At 39.8% G+C, this 20284-nt stretch overlaps 1 protein-coding gene across 1 annotated transcript in view; it reads right to left on the minus strand.

The window, feature by feature from the left end:
• The window catches only part of GALNT5 (polypeptide N-acetylgalactosaminyltransferase 5), a 49155-nt gene extending 29108 nt beyond the window's left edge, over positions 1 to 20047 (minus strand). Inside the window, exons 1-3 of the mRNA XM_028509408.2 lie at positions 17956 to 20047; positions 6252 to 6418; positions 3895 to 4014 (exon numbers count right to left, since the gene is read on the minus strand). Of these exons, the coding sequence (XP_028365209.1) occupies positions 3895 to 4014; positions 6252 to 6418; positions 17956 to 19406 (1738 nt within the window). The 5' untranslated portion in view covers positions 19407 to 20047. The remainder of the gene's footprint in view (positions 1 to 3894; positions 4015 to 6251; positions 6419 to 17955) is intronic.
• Between the last annotated feature and the right edge of the window lie 237 nt (positions 20048 to 20284).

Here is a 20284-nt window from a genome sequence, read left to right on the forward strand (position 1 = left end):
GAAATTAATCCAGTATATTATTAATTACCTGATCAACAATGGCATTTTGACATGAAGGTAAAGAGCCTATCTTAGCCAAAGTCTTGCTGGGGCATGTTCTTAAAAAGGCTCTTCAGACCAGACCTGGCTAGTCAGAAGCCCTGCATCCCTGTCAGGTCCTCTGCTCTTGGAGACAGCAGTTATGTGTCCTGATCATGCTGGGAGTGTCTTGTCTTCAGGGAATTATAGCTTGTTTCATAACAAAAGGCTGTTTCTCCTAAGGGTATCCTCTTGCACAGGCCTTTCCCTGTTGTGGAAAGATTTGTGGGGGCCATCTGGGTGTGTAAAGCATGTAAGCATGGTCTGCGAAGGCCCTGCTGGCTAGTGACATGGTAGTAGAAGTTGTAGAGATTTACAGGACGATTGCTCTTCAGGAGTCCTCAAAGTTGGCCAGGAGCTAATGTCACTTCTTAATGTTAGCCAACTGATTGTTTGGAATGCAGGCAGCAATGTCAAGTATGTTGCTAAAGGCTGTGAAGGAAATGAAAATCTGATCTGACTGGTACTGAGTGTCTCCATCTTCTCAGCACTCCTACTTCCATTCATTCAGAACCACAGCTTAAAGAACAGTCTCTGGTAGGCCGTGTCCCTATCTCCACAGCAGGCTTAGAGAGTCAAAGAGGCTTGGATCGACTTCCTCAGTCCCCAGTGGCAGCACAATGAGTCCCCAAACTTGTATTCAATTCCTGCCTGCCCCAGATCCCCACAAAGCTTCCCATTCACTTGCTGTCAGGACCCATGGGAAGTAGCATCTAGCTAAATCATAGGTTGAAATTCTATATTGTATTTCAGGAGAGAAGAGAATCCTACCATGCAAGAATGTCATTGCTCCATATTCAGACATTTTATTAAATAAGATCTCAGGAATCAGCACAAGGAGCTGTGTAGCTACCTTGGGTGGGATTTCTAATTGTCCTGGATATTGTCAGTGGACATTTTACACACTGTTCCTGACTCTGAGAGGCTGCAAAGCAGAGTGAAATGAACATAGGATTGAAGTTACACAGAACTGCCTTTATCCCAGTGCTGCTGCTGCTCTTAGCCACATTAGATAAGTTAATTTTAACCTTTTTGAGCTTTACCTTATGGGAATATTTCTAAGATCTACCCAATACCTAACTTCTTAATAAATGGTATTATTAACATTTTTTCAATGAGTGTTTAAGCTACAGCTCAGAATAATTAATTTGGTCTTGATTGCCACCTGGCAGGTTGTTGTTTCCTAAGAGTATGTCCCAGGAATGCTGGAGTGTTTGTGTGTGGGTTTTGTTGTAATTTATTTATTTATTTATTTATTTATTTATTTATTGGACAGTCCACAGCTGCTCCATGTGCCCAGCAGCTTTGGCTCCTTTTGGAGCACGGACTCCCACTTATATTTAGCTGACCAGCTTATATTTAGCTGCCAGCACCAATTAGTGCTGGAGAGCTGTGTTTAGGATTCCTGAAGGAATGTGTACCTGGCTGGCCATTTGATTTTACAAAATGATTTATAAGTGATGTTAAAGAAATAACCTGATTTAACTTCAGCAGAAACAAGTTGTGGAAATTCACAGGACTGTTGCTCTTCAGGAGACTTGATGTCACTTCTTAAAGTTAGCCAACTAATTATTTGGAATGCAAGCAGCAATGTTAAGTATGTCGCTAAAGAAGACCATGAAGGAAATGAAAATCTGATCTCTACTCCGACTCTCTGGAGTGTACTGCTGAACTTGCCTGACTACAGGCTCTTCCTGGCAGGGCAATAGGCCACTGAACCAGCTTGTTAGTTTATTTCCTTCAACCTCAACTACCCCATCTCTTCTTACTTCAGTTGCTTGTGTATACGGGTCTTTCCCTAGAGACTCATTGACCATGGCCTGCTCTTTACATTTTGAAATTCTGCTTGGCCTCTCTAACTCCTCATTCCCAGTAGACAACTGATTAGATCTGATCTTTTTTCCTGAATCAGATTCAGATGATGAACCTATCAAGCCCTGGAACTTGAATGTGTAGTAGCCATTGCTAGTGACCAGAGAGTCAGTGCTTTGCCTTTATTATTTTGTAGAAGGCTCTGTCACAGTTCCGTACAGTGATGATAGTCTGTACTGAAAGGGGCCACTTGACTTCTGTTTCTTCAGGTCCTTGATTCTCCAATCTCATCCTTGCCTGTGGTTTTCCTTCCCTTTTCTCAAAATTCTAAAGGGTAAATCTGTAGGTAATAGTAGGTGTCAAGACCTGTCAAATTCTGGATTCATGTTCTCGTTTGATCTCTCTGTTTAGCTAAGGCATTCTAGAGAAAATTTCTTCCCTGCAACCTTTGCTGATCTCTGATTACAGAGACTCTTTAGACCTAGAGAGGCCTCCTGCCAGTGTGCTACTTGTGAGGTTGGGGGGTGGCCGAGAAAGGGGCGGGGGTGACTGGGAGGACTCAGGAGGCCGTATATCTTCACTCAAGGCTGGTCCCTGGGTGGTACCTGAATCATACCCTTGGCTAAAGCTGATACAGGATATTAAATCCCATCAAATTCTTCATGGGATTCCGGCAGTTGGATATATCCTTACACAAGGTTGTCACTAACTTTATCCAGACACACCTTTCTGTTTTCTTCCAAACTCAGGCATTATCTCTTCACTCATGCTACTAAAAGTGTGGGCCATGAACCCTGCCATCTACAGGAAGATAGAAATAGAAATTGAGAACAAGTGTTTTGAAACCTTATAGTAGTTTGCCAGAGTAATTTATTAATACATTATCTGTGGACAATTTCATATATATATATACATATATACATATCATAGATATTATATATACAAATATACATGTATATATAATATATATGATAAAATTATGCATATATAATACATAATAAAATTATTTATATATCAATATACATAGTGGTGGAGGCATGAGAGGAGAGGAGAAAGGAGGAAGGGAAGGAGGAGAAGAGAGAGAGAAATTGCTTATTTTAAAAAGTGAATGCCAGTTAATAAAAAATAAAATGATAGAATTAGAAAAATAAGTTTGCAGGTCAGTGATAATTGATTCAAGGATTCAAGCAGTGATCATCACTGAATGTTAAACCATTAGATGAAGTCTTAGAAGGAAAACAGGATACTTGCATGGATCAAAGTATCGCCCTACATTTTACTTCTCACTACCAAAGGAAACCTCTAGCTGCCAATATCTTAACCAAGAGCTCAATATTTGTATCTCCAGCAGCAGGACAACTTGACATCATGTGCATCTTGATTTGAAGCAATAAGTACACAATTCCTATCACCTATATAGTTCAATTCTATGTAGTATTGATACCAAAAAGTATTTATCCTGTAGGTAACATGAGGAAAGAGAAAACTTTAGAATGTGTTCAATTATACAAAACAAATGACCTATACCCCAAGTCAATGGAAGTAAATAATGCTTCAGTGTGGTGGCACTGTCTCTTCTCCATCGACAGACTAAGGAGGCCAAACAGCCAAATGTAGTGCATGAAATTGAATTACACCTCAAATATTAAAAGAAAAAACAGCTACATAAAATATTTTGGGAGCAATGAGAAAATTTGAAAAGATAACACATTTGGTGATTTTTTTTTAGGTACGAAAGTTATCCTTATATAAGAGAATGTCTCTGTTTTTCAGAGATGGCTACTGAGGTACTTAATGTAAATTCCTTTTCAAAAGTTCAGGAAAAAAGGCATGCATATATAGACATGTGTCTGTGTATGTGTGTGACGAAGCATGCGTGTGTCATTGCAAAAAATGACAGATATTAGGGTATGCACTGTGCTATTGTTTTACATTTGATGTATATTTTTTAAAAATTAAAATAAAACACAATGTAACCAAACAAAACAATTAGCCGCTTCTTACCTGTTGCATTCTGTGCCCCTGCCAGTCTGGCTCTTATTAAGCCATGTCTTTCTTTGAGGCGAAGAATCCGAACTTTTGGAAACTGAGACATGTATTTATCCAAATTATCTTTTAGGTAATCTAAATGAAAGTTTAAGGAGAGACAAGAAATAATTTAACTAGATCAGGATAATACCAGAAATAGTGCCTCCTCAATATCAAACTCCAAAAACTATAATATTTAAATTAAAAAAATTCAATCACCATTGACATACAATATTATATTAGTTTCATGTGTAAACCGTAGTGATTAGACATTTATATAATTTACAAAGTGATCTCCCAATAAGTCAGGTACCCATCTGACATCATACATTATTACAATATTATTGACTATATTCCTGTGCTCTACTTTATATCCCTGTGACTGCTTTTAGAGCTGGCAATTTGCACTTAATCCCTTCATATTTTTCACCCACTTCCCAACATTCCTCCCATCTGGCAATCATCAATTTGTTTTCTGTAGCTATTATTTTTTCTGTTTTTTTTTGCTCATTTGTTTTGTTTTGTTTTGTTTTGTTTTTAGATACCATATATGAGTGAAGTCATATGGTATTTGTCTTTCTCTCTCTGACTTACTCCACTTAGCCAAATACCCTCTAGGTCTAGGTCCAGGTCCAGCCATGCTGTCATAAATAAAATATTTTATTCCTTGGGCCATGATTTTATTTTCTGATGTCATTTTCTTGGATGAATTTTTGTCTGGATTCAATACTCTAAACTGCCGTTATCTTAAATCCCATATTCTTTTTAGTGTTGCCAAATCACACAGAGGAGGGTTCACCTCTTCTGAGTGTTTGTGGATACAGGAGAAACTTTAATCTTGAAATAAATGAAATTTGTACAGCCCTTCCCCCTTACAAAAGTCCATTCTAAAGCCCAGGAAAGAGACTGAGCATTATATGCAAACTGAAAAATTTGCAAAAGAAAGATATCACAACTGTCATTGGTTAAGGACACTGTTACTTCTCAGTGTGACATCCCTGCCTAGTCAGTCATACCCACTCTGTTTTGTTGGATGGCCAAATGGATCCATCTAAAGAAACGTTTTTTGCATGTGGTTTTATGAAGTATTTTCATGTGCCTTGCTATCAATTCTAAGTGTAGTTAAACTATTGAAAGATATCCCAGGGAGGAATGGCCATTAAGAATGCTTCTGCTACTCACTTTCCTACCAAAGTCATGTTGTTTTTCCTAAAGAGACTCCATAGAAGCTTCAGGTACCACAAGATCTGGATATGCCATTCCTAAAGAGATTACCATCTGCTTAGTAACTACACACTATTTCTGTTTATGCTTTCTTAAAGTTTTCAAGTAGTTTTCCTCAGGCATCTCACTGCTCTTGGGGCTCCATGTGATTCTGAGGCCAAGGAAGAAAACTGGCTGTCATTGTGGTCATGATTGAGATTCAGCTGTTCTATTAAGGTTTGCCACCTCTTCATTATTTTCTAAAAGTGGGTTGCATTTTGGGAATTCACAATGTGGAAGTCATGAGAGCGCTGATAGTCATGAGACCACTTACATACACAAATTCTTTGACAATCCAAAGAGAGAGATTCTTCTCTGTAATAAAGAAAACAGATGTAGCAGATCTGCCCTACCATGGTGGATTCTGCTTTTGAATGGTTAGAGCCTTGTCTCTCTCATCCCATTGGGCATGTGTCTCTGAACACTTACCTGAAAACATCATATGTTTTGCCCTTGAAGAAAAAGTCACAGGCCTTCCATTTCCTTGTTTTCCATGAAGTCTAACTCAAGTTCAGGACAGTCAAACTCATTTTCACTGGGGGCCACATCAGCCTTGCTATTGCCTCCAAAGGGTCGAGTGTAATTTTAGGACTGTATAAATATAACTATTCCTTAACTAGGGACAAGGAGCTCAGCACTGCTGCCAGGTAGAAACAAGGTGCTGGGTCAGATAAAACAAGGTGGAGGGCTGGATTCGGTCTGTAGGCCTTGTGTTTACCACCTGTACTCTAGTTATAGGAAAGGCATCCCATTAATTGTGGGACATTTGCTTATTAGATCCCATGATATTTGTGCAATCATAGAGAACATCTGGTTGTCTGTATCACTTCTACATGACAGAGAAGTCACAGCTAAAAGGAAGTTTGAGGAAGCCAACTAAACAGGGTCCTGGATACTAGTTAGAGCTGGCTTTCTGTATCCCATAGATACTTGGTAAGGCACCAAACAAAACAGTGATTTGGTATTTATAAAATATATATGCTTTTTCAAATTACCCTGTAATGTTGCCATCTATCCAAACTATAATTGTCTTATATCAAACCTTATTTTTTCAGGATTGGTCTTCTTACCTTTGGTGCTAAAGTCATCCACCAGCAGGATCTCCTTGATGAGATGTGGAGGAGAGCGATTGAGGACACTATGAACGGACCTCAGGAGAGTGGACCATACCTCATCCACAAAGCACATGATGACACTGGTGGTTGGGAGGTTATTGTGAACTAGCTGCTTTGCACACCTGGGCCAGGACACAAGCAGAGCACATGTGATGTGCTAATAAGATCCACAAGATGGTTTTAAAAGTTATAGAGTGCAATTGTGTGTAAATATGCATACCTATCTATTTATCTATTCATCCATTCATCCAAATCTATGTATATCAAAGAGAATACTATTGTGTGTTTTTTCTTAGGGAGGAATACAAAAAATAAATGAGCAAAGAAAGAATGGTCAGGAACAGCATTTCTGTAAAAAGGCCAACAGGGCAAGACATGAGCACGTCCTGTGGAGGCAACACACTGAGGTGGAAAGGACATAGGCTTTGCAGACCGTTAGACACTATTTTGAATCCCACCACCAATATTTCTAAGATCTTTATTCTCTGATACCTTATTTAATCTCTGTGTGCCTCAGTTTTCTCCTGTGTAAGATGAGGTAACGTTCCTTACAGAACAGAGGTTTACAGCCTAATGAGAATGTATATAAAATGTCTAGCACAGTTCTTGGCACAGAAATTCACCAAATGGGAGCTATTGTTATTCTAATTAGATTATGTACCACAAGGGAACATTTGGAATTATATAATGCTATCAAGGAGTTTATGATTGTCCTTCCAACTGGCCTTCTGCTAATGGCCAGAGAAAATATCTTTCTTCTACTCTGCATGTAAATGCATTAACACCAAATTACATATATGTGTGTGTATATATGATATATATAATAATTAGACTCTTTATCTTTTTTATCTTTTTTATCTGTTTGCTGAGACTCTGTCTGCTAAAGATGAGCCACAATTGAAATCTGTTCGCTGGCACGGAAATGGGAAGAAGGCCACGGTGGGAGTTGGTATTCAGGTGGGCCATAATTGGTCTTGGTGTTTTTTCATGCTGTGCACTGCATACTGCCTCACTGCTGGCATTTTTCCTTCTTCTGCCTGTGTTACTATTCATGGGATGGTGCCCAGTGGAATCTCACAAAGAGGATGTGCTATCCTTTAACACAACTACTGTTAGAAATGCAATAATTATGAAGATCATAAGTGAATACTATAGGCACTCTGTGTTATTTCTATTTAAACCCTGAACCAATGGCATATCTTTCTCTTTTTATAGGTAAATAATTGAAATCATGGGGAGACTAGTCCATGATTATACTCTTAGTAAATGGCAGAGTGGGGGCTCTGCTTTGCTTACTATAGTACCTCAAGCATAATAATTCTTTGATAATTATGAATTCAATGGATTGAATGAATGGAGTTAGAATGGAGCTTAAATCAAAAGTTTATAAGGTAGAAAATTATATTTTCCTTCGAGATAGAAAGAGAAAAGATGATACTATATACTGACAAAATTTAAATATTTGGGATGAGAAGTTGAAAGTATTTGGAGCTCATGCTGGATGAAAGGTTATTTGCTTATGTAGTAGGGTAGAAACTTGAGGATGACAGAGAATATGTGGGGTAGACGGTATGAACAATGGGAGACTGTGCTGGCTGGCTACATATATACACACAGACACACACAGTTCTGAGGGGCATTGAGCACTTTCCTGCATTTTGATATCCCAGAATTTTGGTAAAAATACAGTGTGGTTTTCTCAACCAGTGTCTGGCAGCCTAGATATAGGAGAAGATAAAGTAGATAGTTGGATTAATCCAAGTTTAGGGGTCACCAGAACAAGTGAATTAGAAAGAGAAGTGGCAAAAGATTTTGAGGGTACTGATGTAGCATGGTTAAATGGTTCATCGTGGACTCTCCTCTGGGACAGAGGAAGTAAAGTTAGAGGAGTAGAAAATGTCAGGGAGGGTAGAAAAGACATCAGCGACTTCCTATGACTTTTTAACTGCATAATGTAAATTAATGAGAAATGCACATTTCACACTTAAATATTCTTTATAAGATTTGGTGCTGAAAAATAAATCAGTTCTAAAAAGGAAGCGTCAGCTGCACAAATTCTGCATGAGCCATCCAGAACAAACAAGCTTAGCTGTGAAGTCCTGAGAATTGTGTTATGGCTGAAACTTGGTTGCCTATAGGGACATCTAGTAACATTGGGAAGAATTAACTAAGAACACTAATACAGGTGAAACTTCTTATATTCTGAAATCAGTAGATTTTGGTCTCTTTTAGAAGGGAGTTCTAAGAAGTGTTATAATGCTAGCAGGTCTGACATTGGAGGTAGGAAAAGCCCTCTGAGATCTGAGAGATTTGGGGAAGGCATTGCCACTCACAATGTATCTGATCCTCCATTTGTGGCTGCCGGTCATGGTGCCTTAACTTCATCATGGAAACATACACAGATAGATTATGAATGACTCCACCAGATGCTGTTACCTCCGAAATAAGTAGAACTTCTCTTAATTATTGAACAGAAGTCTTTAGATGTATTTAAGGGATCACCTTGAAGAAGACTTTGTGAAGGCTTATACTGTACAGATCATACTGGTGCCTGCAAACAGGGGCAGCATTAAATGATGGGGAAGTGCACCACAGAAGGAGATGTGAGAGGGTTCGAACACAAAGTTTCAGAGTGTGCCTTGGTTTGGGTGGCTGAGATGTCAGGCCACTCTTACGTTTTTATATGTACATGGTTTCCTGCATTGCCAAACAGGTTCAACATGTCTTCAGGTATCTAGAGAAACTGGCCTGCTGTCTTGTTCAAAGATGCTGTGGGTCAGACCACAAAGGCTTTCAGCATTTTTAGCTCTTGCACCATTTTTACATAAGGACAGTTATCTAGTTTTCACAGGTTGTAAAAACTACTTCTAGTATTCCTACACTGACCCAAATGAAGTAAATTTCCTTTCTTCCCATTTGCCCATTGGAAATCTTGCTTTCTGCTATACTTGGGTGAGGAGTCACAGCTAAAGTCAAGTCTAATTTAAATGCAAGATATGGGTTGGTAACCCATTATTATCAATAAATACTATTGATATCAATGGTAAATATATTATATTATCAATAAAACCATGGTTTACCAGAAATGGACTGGTAATATTTTTTTGAGAATTAGAAATTATATTTTTATTCTATATGTCCATTTATTAAAAAATTAGGTATTTAGAGTCTTCAGTCCCTACGCTATTCTTAAAAATTAATCCAATCTATTTTGTTTGGTAACAGTCTAGACTTTGATTGCTGTAGCCAATCCAATACTGAAAACAAATGGGGACACTAATTCGGGGGTTTCACTGCGCTGCACAAAGTTAATACACTGCTGTGGTGGGACAGGAAGACTCTGGACTCGAACAAGATGATGAAGGACTGAGTTTTGAGTCCTTTTTGACACAATTGTCTGCATGACCATGGGCAAATCCCGTGACTTTCCAGAACCTCAGTTTCCTCACTTTTAGGATGATTACAATGCTTTCATCACAGAAAGTCCGTGAAGATTTGATGAGATCATGAATATGAAAACACTTTTAAGCTCCATGGTAGAACACCTGTGTGAGGACCGATGATTACCCACAATGCAAATACATACATTTGGCCTGGGTGTGCTGCCCTTTTCTCAGGCAGTCCTTCAATCCAAACCTATCTAGGGCTCATCATTTACCAAGAGACTCAAAGGGTGATATGTTTCACCTTCTTGGCTTGTGTGCTGAGTCCTCAGCCACTAACTTGATTTGAATGCAGCCTATCAAATAAAAAAGGTTTCAAATCAGAAGATTGAGGGAATGATAACATTCTCTCATGTCTATGAATTTTTCATTTTATTCCAAGACAGTCAAAATGTACTATTGTAGGTCAAGTCTCAGTGTTCTCAGATTTGAACAGAAGGTCGAGGAGAATATTTTCTCAGTTTCTATTTGCAATTCAACTACTGCCTCGTGTGAGCCTTTGGGGGCTCACTCCCCAAGCTCTGCTATCTTCAGGATGATCAGAAGGAGAATTGAGCATCAGGCTGAGGAGCTTTGTCTGGAATTATATTATTTTCTCCAAGACCTTAGAATTATTGGGGCTTCTTTTCCCTCACTGTAAAAAAGTATAGTTATATAAAAATTTTACTTTTATGCTGTGTTATTTCTATGGCAGACTACTCCTGACATTCAGTCAGAATCAGCTGACTACTCATTGAGAAGATTTTAGTCAAACTTACCACCTGTACTCCAAAGGCCTTAGCCAGCTGAAGCTGTGGTTCCTGAGGTAACTGTATATCAATGCTACTGAGCTAAGGCTTAGACATATAAACCACCAACATCAACATTCATCACTTCAACAATAGTCTATTTTGAGCAGGCAGCTGTCAGAGTGAAATTGGGAGGGGAGGGAGGAGAGCAGGAGGTGGTGTGATGTAGCAGAAATAGTTCTGGGTGGAGGTTAGGGCACCAGTTCTGCCCCACAGTGCATGACCTTGGATGAGTCACTTCCTTCCTCAGACTTCTCTGTATATAAGAGACTGACTAGGTTGCTTTTGAAGTTTCATCTAGTATTAACATTCTCTGATTCTCTATTCAGCATCAGTCGCATTCACCCATAAGAGCTTTGCTTTTCTCTGGGTCATGAGACCTCTGAAAAAAGGTAATTAAATTGTTCTCTCTATGACTTTAAATTTTTCAATGTTTTCCACTGGCCCTTAAAAGAACATAAGGCCCTGAGTAATGAGGGCTCTTCTTATTTCTATGGTTTCAATCCATGTCAGATTTTCTACACTTCCTCAAAGATTACTCCTTGTACCCCTTTTCCCCTTTTCTCTAACTCCCTATCTTTCCGGTCAGAGCTCAGATGCTTCTGCCTTCTTGCAGGCCAGATTTGGCTATTCTTTTGCTTACTCCTTTAGTGAGTCAGGAAATTTTCTTTTGTATCCCAAATGTGCTATTGGCTTGCCAGGATAGCAGATGTATCATTTGGCTTTTAGAGCCTCACTTTTCTCCTCTGCAAATCATATAAAAGAAATCATATGTCTTTCATAGTGCTGCTGTGAGGACTGATCAGAATAAAAGCATATACATGTAAAATGCAGCACGCTCACACACACTGCTGCCTGGCACCTAAATAAGCACTTTTTTTGGTGAGCCTCAGCAAGGGAGAGAGTCCCCTGATTCAGACAGCTTTGGCAAAACCAGGAGAGGGGGAGGTGAAGATGGTCATGATGAGGGAAGAGTGGCTGAGGTCTGGGGTTGGGGGAGAACTAGTTGGTGTAGTAGATTATTACTGAGAGAGGTAGAATCGGAAGGCCAAGGGTGGAGGCCAAGGGTTGAGGCCAATCCTGCCATTTGTGAGCTGTGGGCACTTGAGCAGCTTATGTTTCCCTGGGGTTTTTCCCTCATCTGCTAATGAGGAGAGGTAACTCTTCACCCACCTGACAAGCTGTTGTCAGGACCAAACTAGCTGACATGAAGGATGAAAGGTCCCAGTTGCCTGGTATGGTTGCCTAGCTTGTGACAGTCAATGAGCAAGTAGCCCATGGAATGAAATGAATTGCCACCCTCTGAATTGTCTGTCACAATGTGAAACCTCAGTTTCCTCTGGAAGTCTCAGCTTCTTTGTAGGTAAAGCTGGGATAATGATAGCACCTGCTTTGAGGAATGGTTTTAAGGATAAAATGAGAAGGCAAGTCATAAAGGTCCTTGCAAATATGGACCTTTCTCTGTATTGCTTTTTTTCACACATGTCTGTATACCAACATTTTAAAAGCAGGGCCAATTTAGAAGATGATATAGTTTGGAATAATACAGACTTTTGAATTTCTTTTTTAATTGAATTTTATTGGGGTGACATTGGTTAATAAAGTTATATAGGTTTCAGGTGTACAATTCTGTAACACATCTGTATATTGTATTATGTGTTCACCACCCCAAGTGAAGTCTCCTTCCCTCACCATTTATTTCCTCCTTTACCCTCTTGTTTCTCCCCTTACACCCTTTTCCTCTGGTAATCACCACACTGTTGTCTGTGTCTGTGAGGTTTTTTGTTGTTGTTTTCCTAGAGGAGACTCTACAAAGCTTCTTTCATTTTGAAAGCAAACAACACAGAACCTCTAAACATTGTTATTTTTCCCTAATTTTCTGACCCTTGAGAAAAAAATGTTTCCTTCTTAAAAGGCTCTTGTTCTGAATGGGTCAGCCAGGACAGCCCAATGGGAAGTTATTTTCTGGTACAAGAGTACCTGTGGTGATATTATGGCAAGAAGCTGATAAAATTAAGCTGATGGTTAAATTGGGATTAAACTGGGCCCTGAATTAGATGTGTAAAAAAGAAGTGTAAACAGGTTTGAATTTTTACCTTTACTAATTAATTGCTCCAGGTCTTTGGCAGTATTTAGGAGAAAAAGTCACTGATTTGATTTAACATTGCTCAGTTTTACATTAGTTAGACAGTGTTTAACTGTTTTCTTCTCTTTGAATTAGTAGCAGCAATGTGTTTTGCATTCCTCCCCTCTGGTCATCTTTCTCCTTATTATTCCCCTAGTTACGGGGAAAGTGTGGCAGATAAAAGTATCAAAAGGCTCTATAGTCATCTTTTAGCCTCATTCAACCTTTGTTATATTATGTTCTAGCCTGTACCTTTTAAACAAACTCTGCTTTTTATTTCCTACTCCCTATATGACTTTTTAGTGAAATAGTGTACTGTTCTGTAACATATGCAAGCATGCAAATATGTCCAGGTACACATGCACACACACACATGCACATGCACACGAATGTGCATACTTCAAAGGCACCACTGCACTGTGTTGATCCATAAAGGTGAAAGCCAGAAAGAACCATTCAAACCTGTCTTGTGAGATTCCTTCCCCCTGCCCCTGTTTGGATTTTCGGGTAGGTCTCATAGCTTTCCCGAATAATTTTATTAGAGAGAATGTTCTCCAGTCATTACTAGGTACAAAAGCAGTTTTGTGTCATCAATTAAAATACTCATTCCACATAAAAAATAAAAGAATCGGAACTCCATTTAACATTAAAGTTTCTCTTTTCTCCAAGGCTGATAAACGTTTAAGGGCCTGAAGTTTAGAAGAATATGTGTGGTCAGTTTATTTTCTCTCTCCTAGCTGCTCCTTCTCTTCCTTTCCACCTCCAGAAATTCATTAGTTATGGCTTTTGACCTCACAAGGGTGGAAAGGGAATGGGAGGATGGAAAGCAAGTTTCCAGAAAGGTTTTTCTTTCCCCTCAGTAATTTAGACTGGTTTGTGGCGAATGCATGGTGCTATCTTTCGCTTTTCATATGTGCCAGAAGAAAAGTCTCTTTAGCTGTGTAGGAAGGAATCAAATTATTGGTTGACAGTCCCAGCTCTGGGCTAAGATACTAAAGACCAATTTGGATAATTTTATAGAGAAGTTTGCCAGAGCTCTGTAGGAAAAGCAAGCATTGAGTGAAGCGATCGAATAAAGTCACGACACAGCAGCAGCGGAGGAGCGTGCTGTAATTCTTAGTGTACTTCAAAAACTAAATGCTGGCAGCAAAAACTTTTTGAGTCATTTCTCTCTAAATACAGATTCAGGAAGTGCACTTGTAAAATGAGTTCATTTGTTTGTAGTTTCATCTCAACTATAGCTGCCAGCTAAAAGAGAGACTTGAAGTAGAATTGCCCTGCATTTTCAGGAGACAGGACCATGCTTTAACAATACTTGTATGGTGTACCAGTTATCACTGACTGAAACAAACTTTAATAATTAACAGCAAGAACTATAAGGATTCACTTTTTATAAAGAATTGATTCAATATGGGACTTCAAAATGACTGTCAAAAACAGTTTATTTTCAACTTACTTTAGAGGCAAAAGTGAAATTATATTTTACTTACTGACATTAAACATTCTTGTAAATAAAGTCAAGAGATTTTCCTCCCTTGACAGTGAAAACACTATAATTAAAAACCAAAACAATAATGAATATATGCACTAAAGAATAAACGTGAGTTAATGAGTGTATCATAATGTTGGAATAGGTGTTTACCTTTAATCTGATACTCACATATTCCATATATTCAAAATGAAAAATTAGGATGTCATTATTAATTTATAAAAGGACTCATTGCAAGCTTTATTTGAATAGTTACCTTTCATTTACTTTATTTCCTTAGGCCTGGCCTGGGAAAGCAGGATTCCCCACATCAATCAGTAGGACCTTATTTACTTGTTAAAAAAAGTATTGACTTTAAACAATAATCTTAGAGAAATATCTTTTAAAATGATATTTGATAAACTTGTATCTTTTGAGTGTACAATGATGTGATCAGGGCTAAGGAGTATAAAATAAAGTGAAGGACAGTTTCCCTCAAAAGCTTATAATTTCACTAAGAAGGCAAAATAGACTCTGAAGGCTCGAGTTAGTGGAAAGCATATAACAAGGAGTGTTTCAGTGACCCTGAGAGCAGTAAGGGCCATGTGGAGGCAGAGGTCCCAGCCAAGTCGTGGCCCAGGTGCAGATAAGCTGCAGTTGGATTTTGAGCAGTGTCAGAGCAGAAAGAAGGGTGAGGACCATGCAAGGTGAGGGTGGTGGGTGGCTGTGGGAAGGGACTAGTTAATAAAAGCATCAGTGGATGGTAATGAGCATAAAATGCAGGAAAGGGTATTGAGACTAACTTTTCTCATGCTGAGGGCCCACATAGGAGAGAATGTCACATCCAGAAAGCTACAGCTATACTGCAAGGGGCAGATATGTAGGCGACAGAGAAAAAGACAGTGAGAAAAATGCTGGTAAGAGAAAGAGTACTTGTGCTTTTGGAAAAGGCCATGATTGCATCTTAACATCTTAGAGGTGGGTTTTTGGATTCAGGAGAAAGGAAGCAAAAAGCAGGCTAGGAAAAGAGAGTCTGATTTTAGAGCTAGAGCAGGTGAGGTTGTCCTGTGTGCCTTTTCTCCTTCTCAATGCCAAGCTTCTAGTGTACCTGTTACATCATTCTCAGGTAAGAAGGTAACTGGTTATTATTGTCATTACTGAAGGGAATTGAATTTAAGTAAGCCTATGGTTTTTATCTTTTTTTGGTTAATTTATATTCAATTGGTACTTATGATAGACCAGTAACTGTGTTAATCAATCTGTAATGGTGGCTTTGGGGAAAATGTAGAGGGCATTAAGGGAGATATTCCCCAGAGCTCTTAAGATATAAAGGTGTCAGTGGGCTGCTGCTGTGGCTAATTTTAAGGGCAGCCCTCCTGTGTTTCTCTCTCTCTCTCTCACTCACACACTTTCTTATTATATTCTATGACAATTTTCTCTTATGTTTACTTTTAAATTTTATTATCTTAAAAATCTTAATGTGCCATCTCAAATACTTTTTGAACAAGGCTGAAAACAAATACAATCAAAGTAAGAAAACTTCACTTCAGTTCCTGCCAACCTGATGAATCCAATATTTTTCATTTCTATTTTCTGCCAACGTCTATCCATGTGAATAGATATTTTGCACATATTTGTAGTCAGTGTGTTTGAGTAAAAGAATAAAGAACCATTTGTCCTCTTTCAAGGAAGAATGGCACAAGAGGGCTGTACATACTTCAGGGGTCCCATCCGTAGAATACTTGGGGCTAAACTGCCACGTCCTCCCTGTCCATGGGCTGCAGCAGCAGGTAGGCGGTGTGTAGGGAGCAGCTATGTTTAGCCAAGGTGGGTTGTGTGATAAGAGGGAGGCGACCCGGCCACATGCCGTCTGACTCATCCTCTCAAGCACACGTGTCAGTGGCTCCCACAGTCTGGACAGCCTCCTTCCTGAGACAGAGCGTGACTGTAAAAGCAACTTCCCTGGGCTGCCACCCTTAACCTCCATGCACCAAATTTTAGAAACTAATAAGTGTTGGGAGTCAGCAAGCTTTCCATAAATCACATGCATAAGAACATCATTATTACTTGCTTTTGGCCCTCACACAATCGCCCTTTCTCTGGTTTGGAACTGCAGCTGTGCCTCTGTGCAGTGTCTGATTCTTCCCCAGGATCCATAGCAATCTGCTGGGGTGCCAAAGGGATGCTGAAATGGAGCGACTTTAAGTACTACTTCAAAGCTGGCACAAATATAACTCATGTAAAATATATGTGACATATAATATGTAATATACAGAATTTCAGATCAGAGCTGGTCCAATATAATTTTTGGGATTATTTGAGGGGAAGAGTGTAATCAGCAGGAGATGAAAGATAAACACACAGCACAATTTTGAGCACAGATTGAAACCAATTCTTTATAATTACTGGCTCTATGACCACAGACAATTCCATTTCCTAGGTCCTCAGTTTCTTTGTCTTTATTTTGGGTATATTTGTGTGCTCCACAAGGTTGGTGAGTTTTGCCAGAGGGAGGAACATGAATGGCACAGTGGCTGGTCTTGCAAGTAATCAGTGCATGTCTAACAGGCATTTGCCAAAGGCTAAGAGAGTGGAAAATGGCCTCTTTGTAGCTGACATCAGGGGCTCCTCTTCCTAATACGAATACAGGCTCATTTATATCTGCCTTTCTCCTGGTAACACCGACTACCTGGATCACAAAAAGGTGTTTTCTACAGAAGCCAAACAAAGCCCTTGTTCACACACTATGTGTGCTAAGTTTGAATCTTAATGTTCCCTAATTCCAAGTTCCAAGCAAACATTGTTTGGCTCAGGGACGTGAATACCAAGGCATACATGGGGCTTTGATATTACTGGGTAGTGACAATATGGCTACAAAGTACCCTAACTTATGAAAGGATTAAAAAGAGGTGGGGACCCAACTGTATTTGACCCAGAGCATATAGTTGTGACTTAATACACCTTCTGCTGATGCAGTGACAGGAATTTAATTCCCTGAAGCCCTGGTTCATGAAGGCTCATTGGGCAGCTTTAGAGCTTTGCTACTTTGGGAGAGTGATACAACTTCTGAGCACTTCATCTGTTAATTTGAACCCATAATATCTGCATCCTCTTTTCTAGGGCACTTATGAGGTTCATTTGGTGTGTATGCAGACTCATTGTAAATGGTGCAATTCTAGAAATATAAGCAGGCATTACTATACTCTTGTATAGGTTTTTGCGAGTTATTGACCAATTGACTTTTTCTAACATTGTTATTCCTGCATAACTGAACTCCTGAATTCCAAAACATATTAAATTTCAGGGGGAAAACTCACTTCTTCACTTGCTATTATGGTGATCATTATTCATGATTAGGCAGAATTTTGCTGGTTAAGATACAATTTTAGAGGGGCCTAGAAGGACCCTTCTCTGTGCTCCATTCCCAAATATATTTGTGACAAACTTGCTAACACTGTAAAGTTTTGAAATTAGTAATTCACTTCACTGTTACTCTTTAAATTGAATTACATTTTAAGTTCTACCATTTACACATACCTTATTAGGAATCAAGTTGATCTAATCATTTTATGTTTTTAATAGAGGAAATGAAATGTAACATAAGCTAATGGGAGCGGGGCCAGAGACTCAGAAATAAGAGCAGAAAGGGAACACAGTGAGTATGCAGATGTTGGAATTTTTCTTTTGGTGGGTGGTAGACTATGTGCACTGTATATAATAATTAATATTGCTTTAGTTTGAGAGGTGACAAGAAATCATACAAAGTTATCTAGAAATAAAACCTTCTCTACATCAGTATGTGGTATGGAAGAAGAAGAAGAGAAATGGGTCTTACCCAATAGGTCTTGTGTCTTCAATGGCTCTGTCCACCGGGATCAAATCGCTGAGGTAGACATTGAAGTTTCCTTCTTTCCATCTTCTTTCTGCCTCCTTCTCCTTTCCAGGGGGAACAACTATAGGACGTCCAAACTGACCTGGAGCTTTAGGGTCCCTTGGAGAAAGTGTCATATCAATGCTTAATACCTGGTGCATTTGATGGTCTTCAGGTAGAAGGGCTTTTGCATGCTTTTGGTTGAGTTCTTTATGCTGGACCTTGGCAGTTAAGCTGATTCTTGCTGGCTTTGGTCCCCCAGCTAAGACTTGATTGGTTTGAGACACTGTTGCTCTCTGCAGTGCAAGTGCAGAGAAAGATGCCTCAGTTCTATTCCTGGAACTGTGTTTCCCTTGGCTTTTATCCAATACTAAAGGAAATACAGTTTTGGTTTTAGGATTGGGGACCTGTTTGGTGTCTGTCTTTAGCTCCTCCTCCTTGGTTATAATCACAACATGGCTTTCAGAGAAATTGAGTTTCTTCCCAACAGCCACTTTGGCTCCATCATTCTTTGGCAAGCCTCCCAACAGTGTCTCATTAATAGATTGCTTCTTTAAGTGATTTGAATTGGCAATGATCTTGGAAAAGGGACGGTTATTGGCTTTGTGATTATATGCATTTAGTTCTTTGCTTTGAGACTCAGTTTTATTTAAGGCTATGGCTTCCCTAGATTTGGGCACTGGTGGGCCAACAGTGTATATCCCCTCACTTGCTACTGCCTGTGATTGCTGCTTTGATCTGTCGCTATTAAGCCTGATGGTCACATTCAGGTTCCTTTCAGCTACTTGTTTGGATGTGTCATTGCTGTGACTATGTCTCTTCTGGACCTCCTGGTTTAAACCAATGGGTCCTGTGTATACAGATATTTGGGGCAATGATGTTCCTCTTGCTGCTATGAATGTGGTCTCCCGAGCTCCCTGAACTGTCATTTGCTTTGGTGTCACAGAACGAGAGTAGGCTTCAGGTTCGATGTCACGTTCCTCTGTCATCAGCTTGGTAAAAGTCATAAGGAGGGTCTGCAGATGTACAGGAGGCCACAGAGGTGCAATCTTGACACTTCCTGGAGCATTCTGCATTTTTCTTTCCTTCTGGGTTTGGTCCAAATCATCTTCAATCTTGAGCACATGCCCCTCAGTTTTTCTAAAGGTCTCTTTGCCCCATATGCCCTTCCCGTGTCCCCTTAGTGGCCGCTTCATCTCTTTTATGCTGCTGTAAAGGATCTTCATTTGGTCTGGCTGAACCCTGAACCCTATCCTTTCCTTTTTGATGATGTCTTCCTTCAGGACCCCAGTGTTGATCTCACTGAATGAGAGGCGGAGAGCTGCCATGTCAAAGAGCAGCCAGATGACAGAAGCTATAAATATAAATGCCAGGACTCGCCCACTTCCTCGGAAAAACTTTCGGATCTTGTTCATGGTACAAAAGCGTCCCTTGCAGCCTACCCTCCCTTTGAGCCTGCTTACCTTGAGTGGAGAAGGAGCTGAAGTAGCAGCAGCAGCAGCAGCAGCAACAGCAACAGCAGCAGAATTGCCAGAAAGTGCCCCCCTCCCCTGAACACAGCAGGAAATAGCAGTCCAAGGGGAAAGCTCAGCTCCTACTGCTTGTCAGTCTCTGCCAGCGTGGCATTTCACAGCAGAGCATCTGTGCCTGCTAGGCTGGCCCCTGGCTAAACCCTGATAAACACTGTCCTTAGGTCACTCTGGGAACAGTCAATTCCAGCTGCCAGATAGTTCAACATATCACTCGTTTTGTCTCTGGAAGCCCATGTCCACTTTCCTACAAGCCCAAGAAAAGGTGGGGGCCGGGCTGGAGCTGCTGCTTCTCTCCTCCCCGGTTTTCAGCCTGCACGCTGTAACTCAACACCACTTCTCATAAGGAAAACATTTCAAGCCATTACCCAGAAAACTTCATTCAGCTCTCACCTTCTGTGTTATGTGAGAGTGTGTATGTTTTCAGGGCAATTAAAGGGAATGAAAGCTATCTCACTTGGAGGGCATGTGTTCCTGGTTTGTAACCCCACCTACCCCATTCCTGCTTGTTAACCCTGTTGTACCCAGGTCTTTCAATGATCTGCCTGAGCAATTAATCACCGGCCTTAACGTTTCAGCTTTAAGAGATAGCAGCTGAAAGAAGGCGCCTAACATAACCTCAAAACCAGAGGCGGTTGTGTAATGAAGCCTTCCTTGAGGGGCTATCAAAATGTTTCTTTGTAAGTCAGCCTTTATTTTAAACTAGTCCATCTATTTTTATTATTTGATTTAATAGATGTAAATGCAACTTGTCACATTGGTAT

The sequence above is a fragment of the Phyllostomus discolor genome, chromosome 4, assembly GCF_004126475.2.
Source record: "Phyllostomus discolor isolate MPI-MPIP mPhyDis1 chromosome 4, mPhyDis1.pri.v3, whole genome shotgun sequence".
Taxonomy (NCBI): Eukaryota; Metazoa; Chordata; class Mammalia; order Chiroptera; family Phyllostomidae; genus Phyllostomus; species Phyllostomus discolor.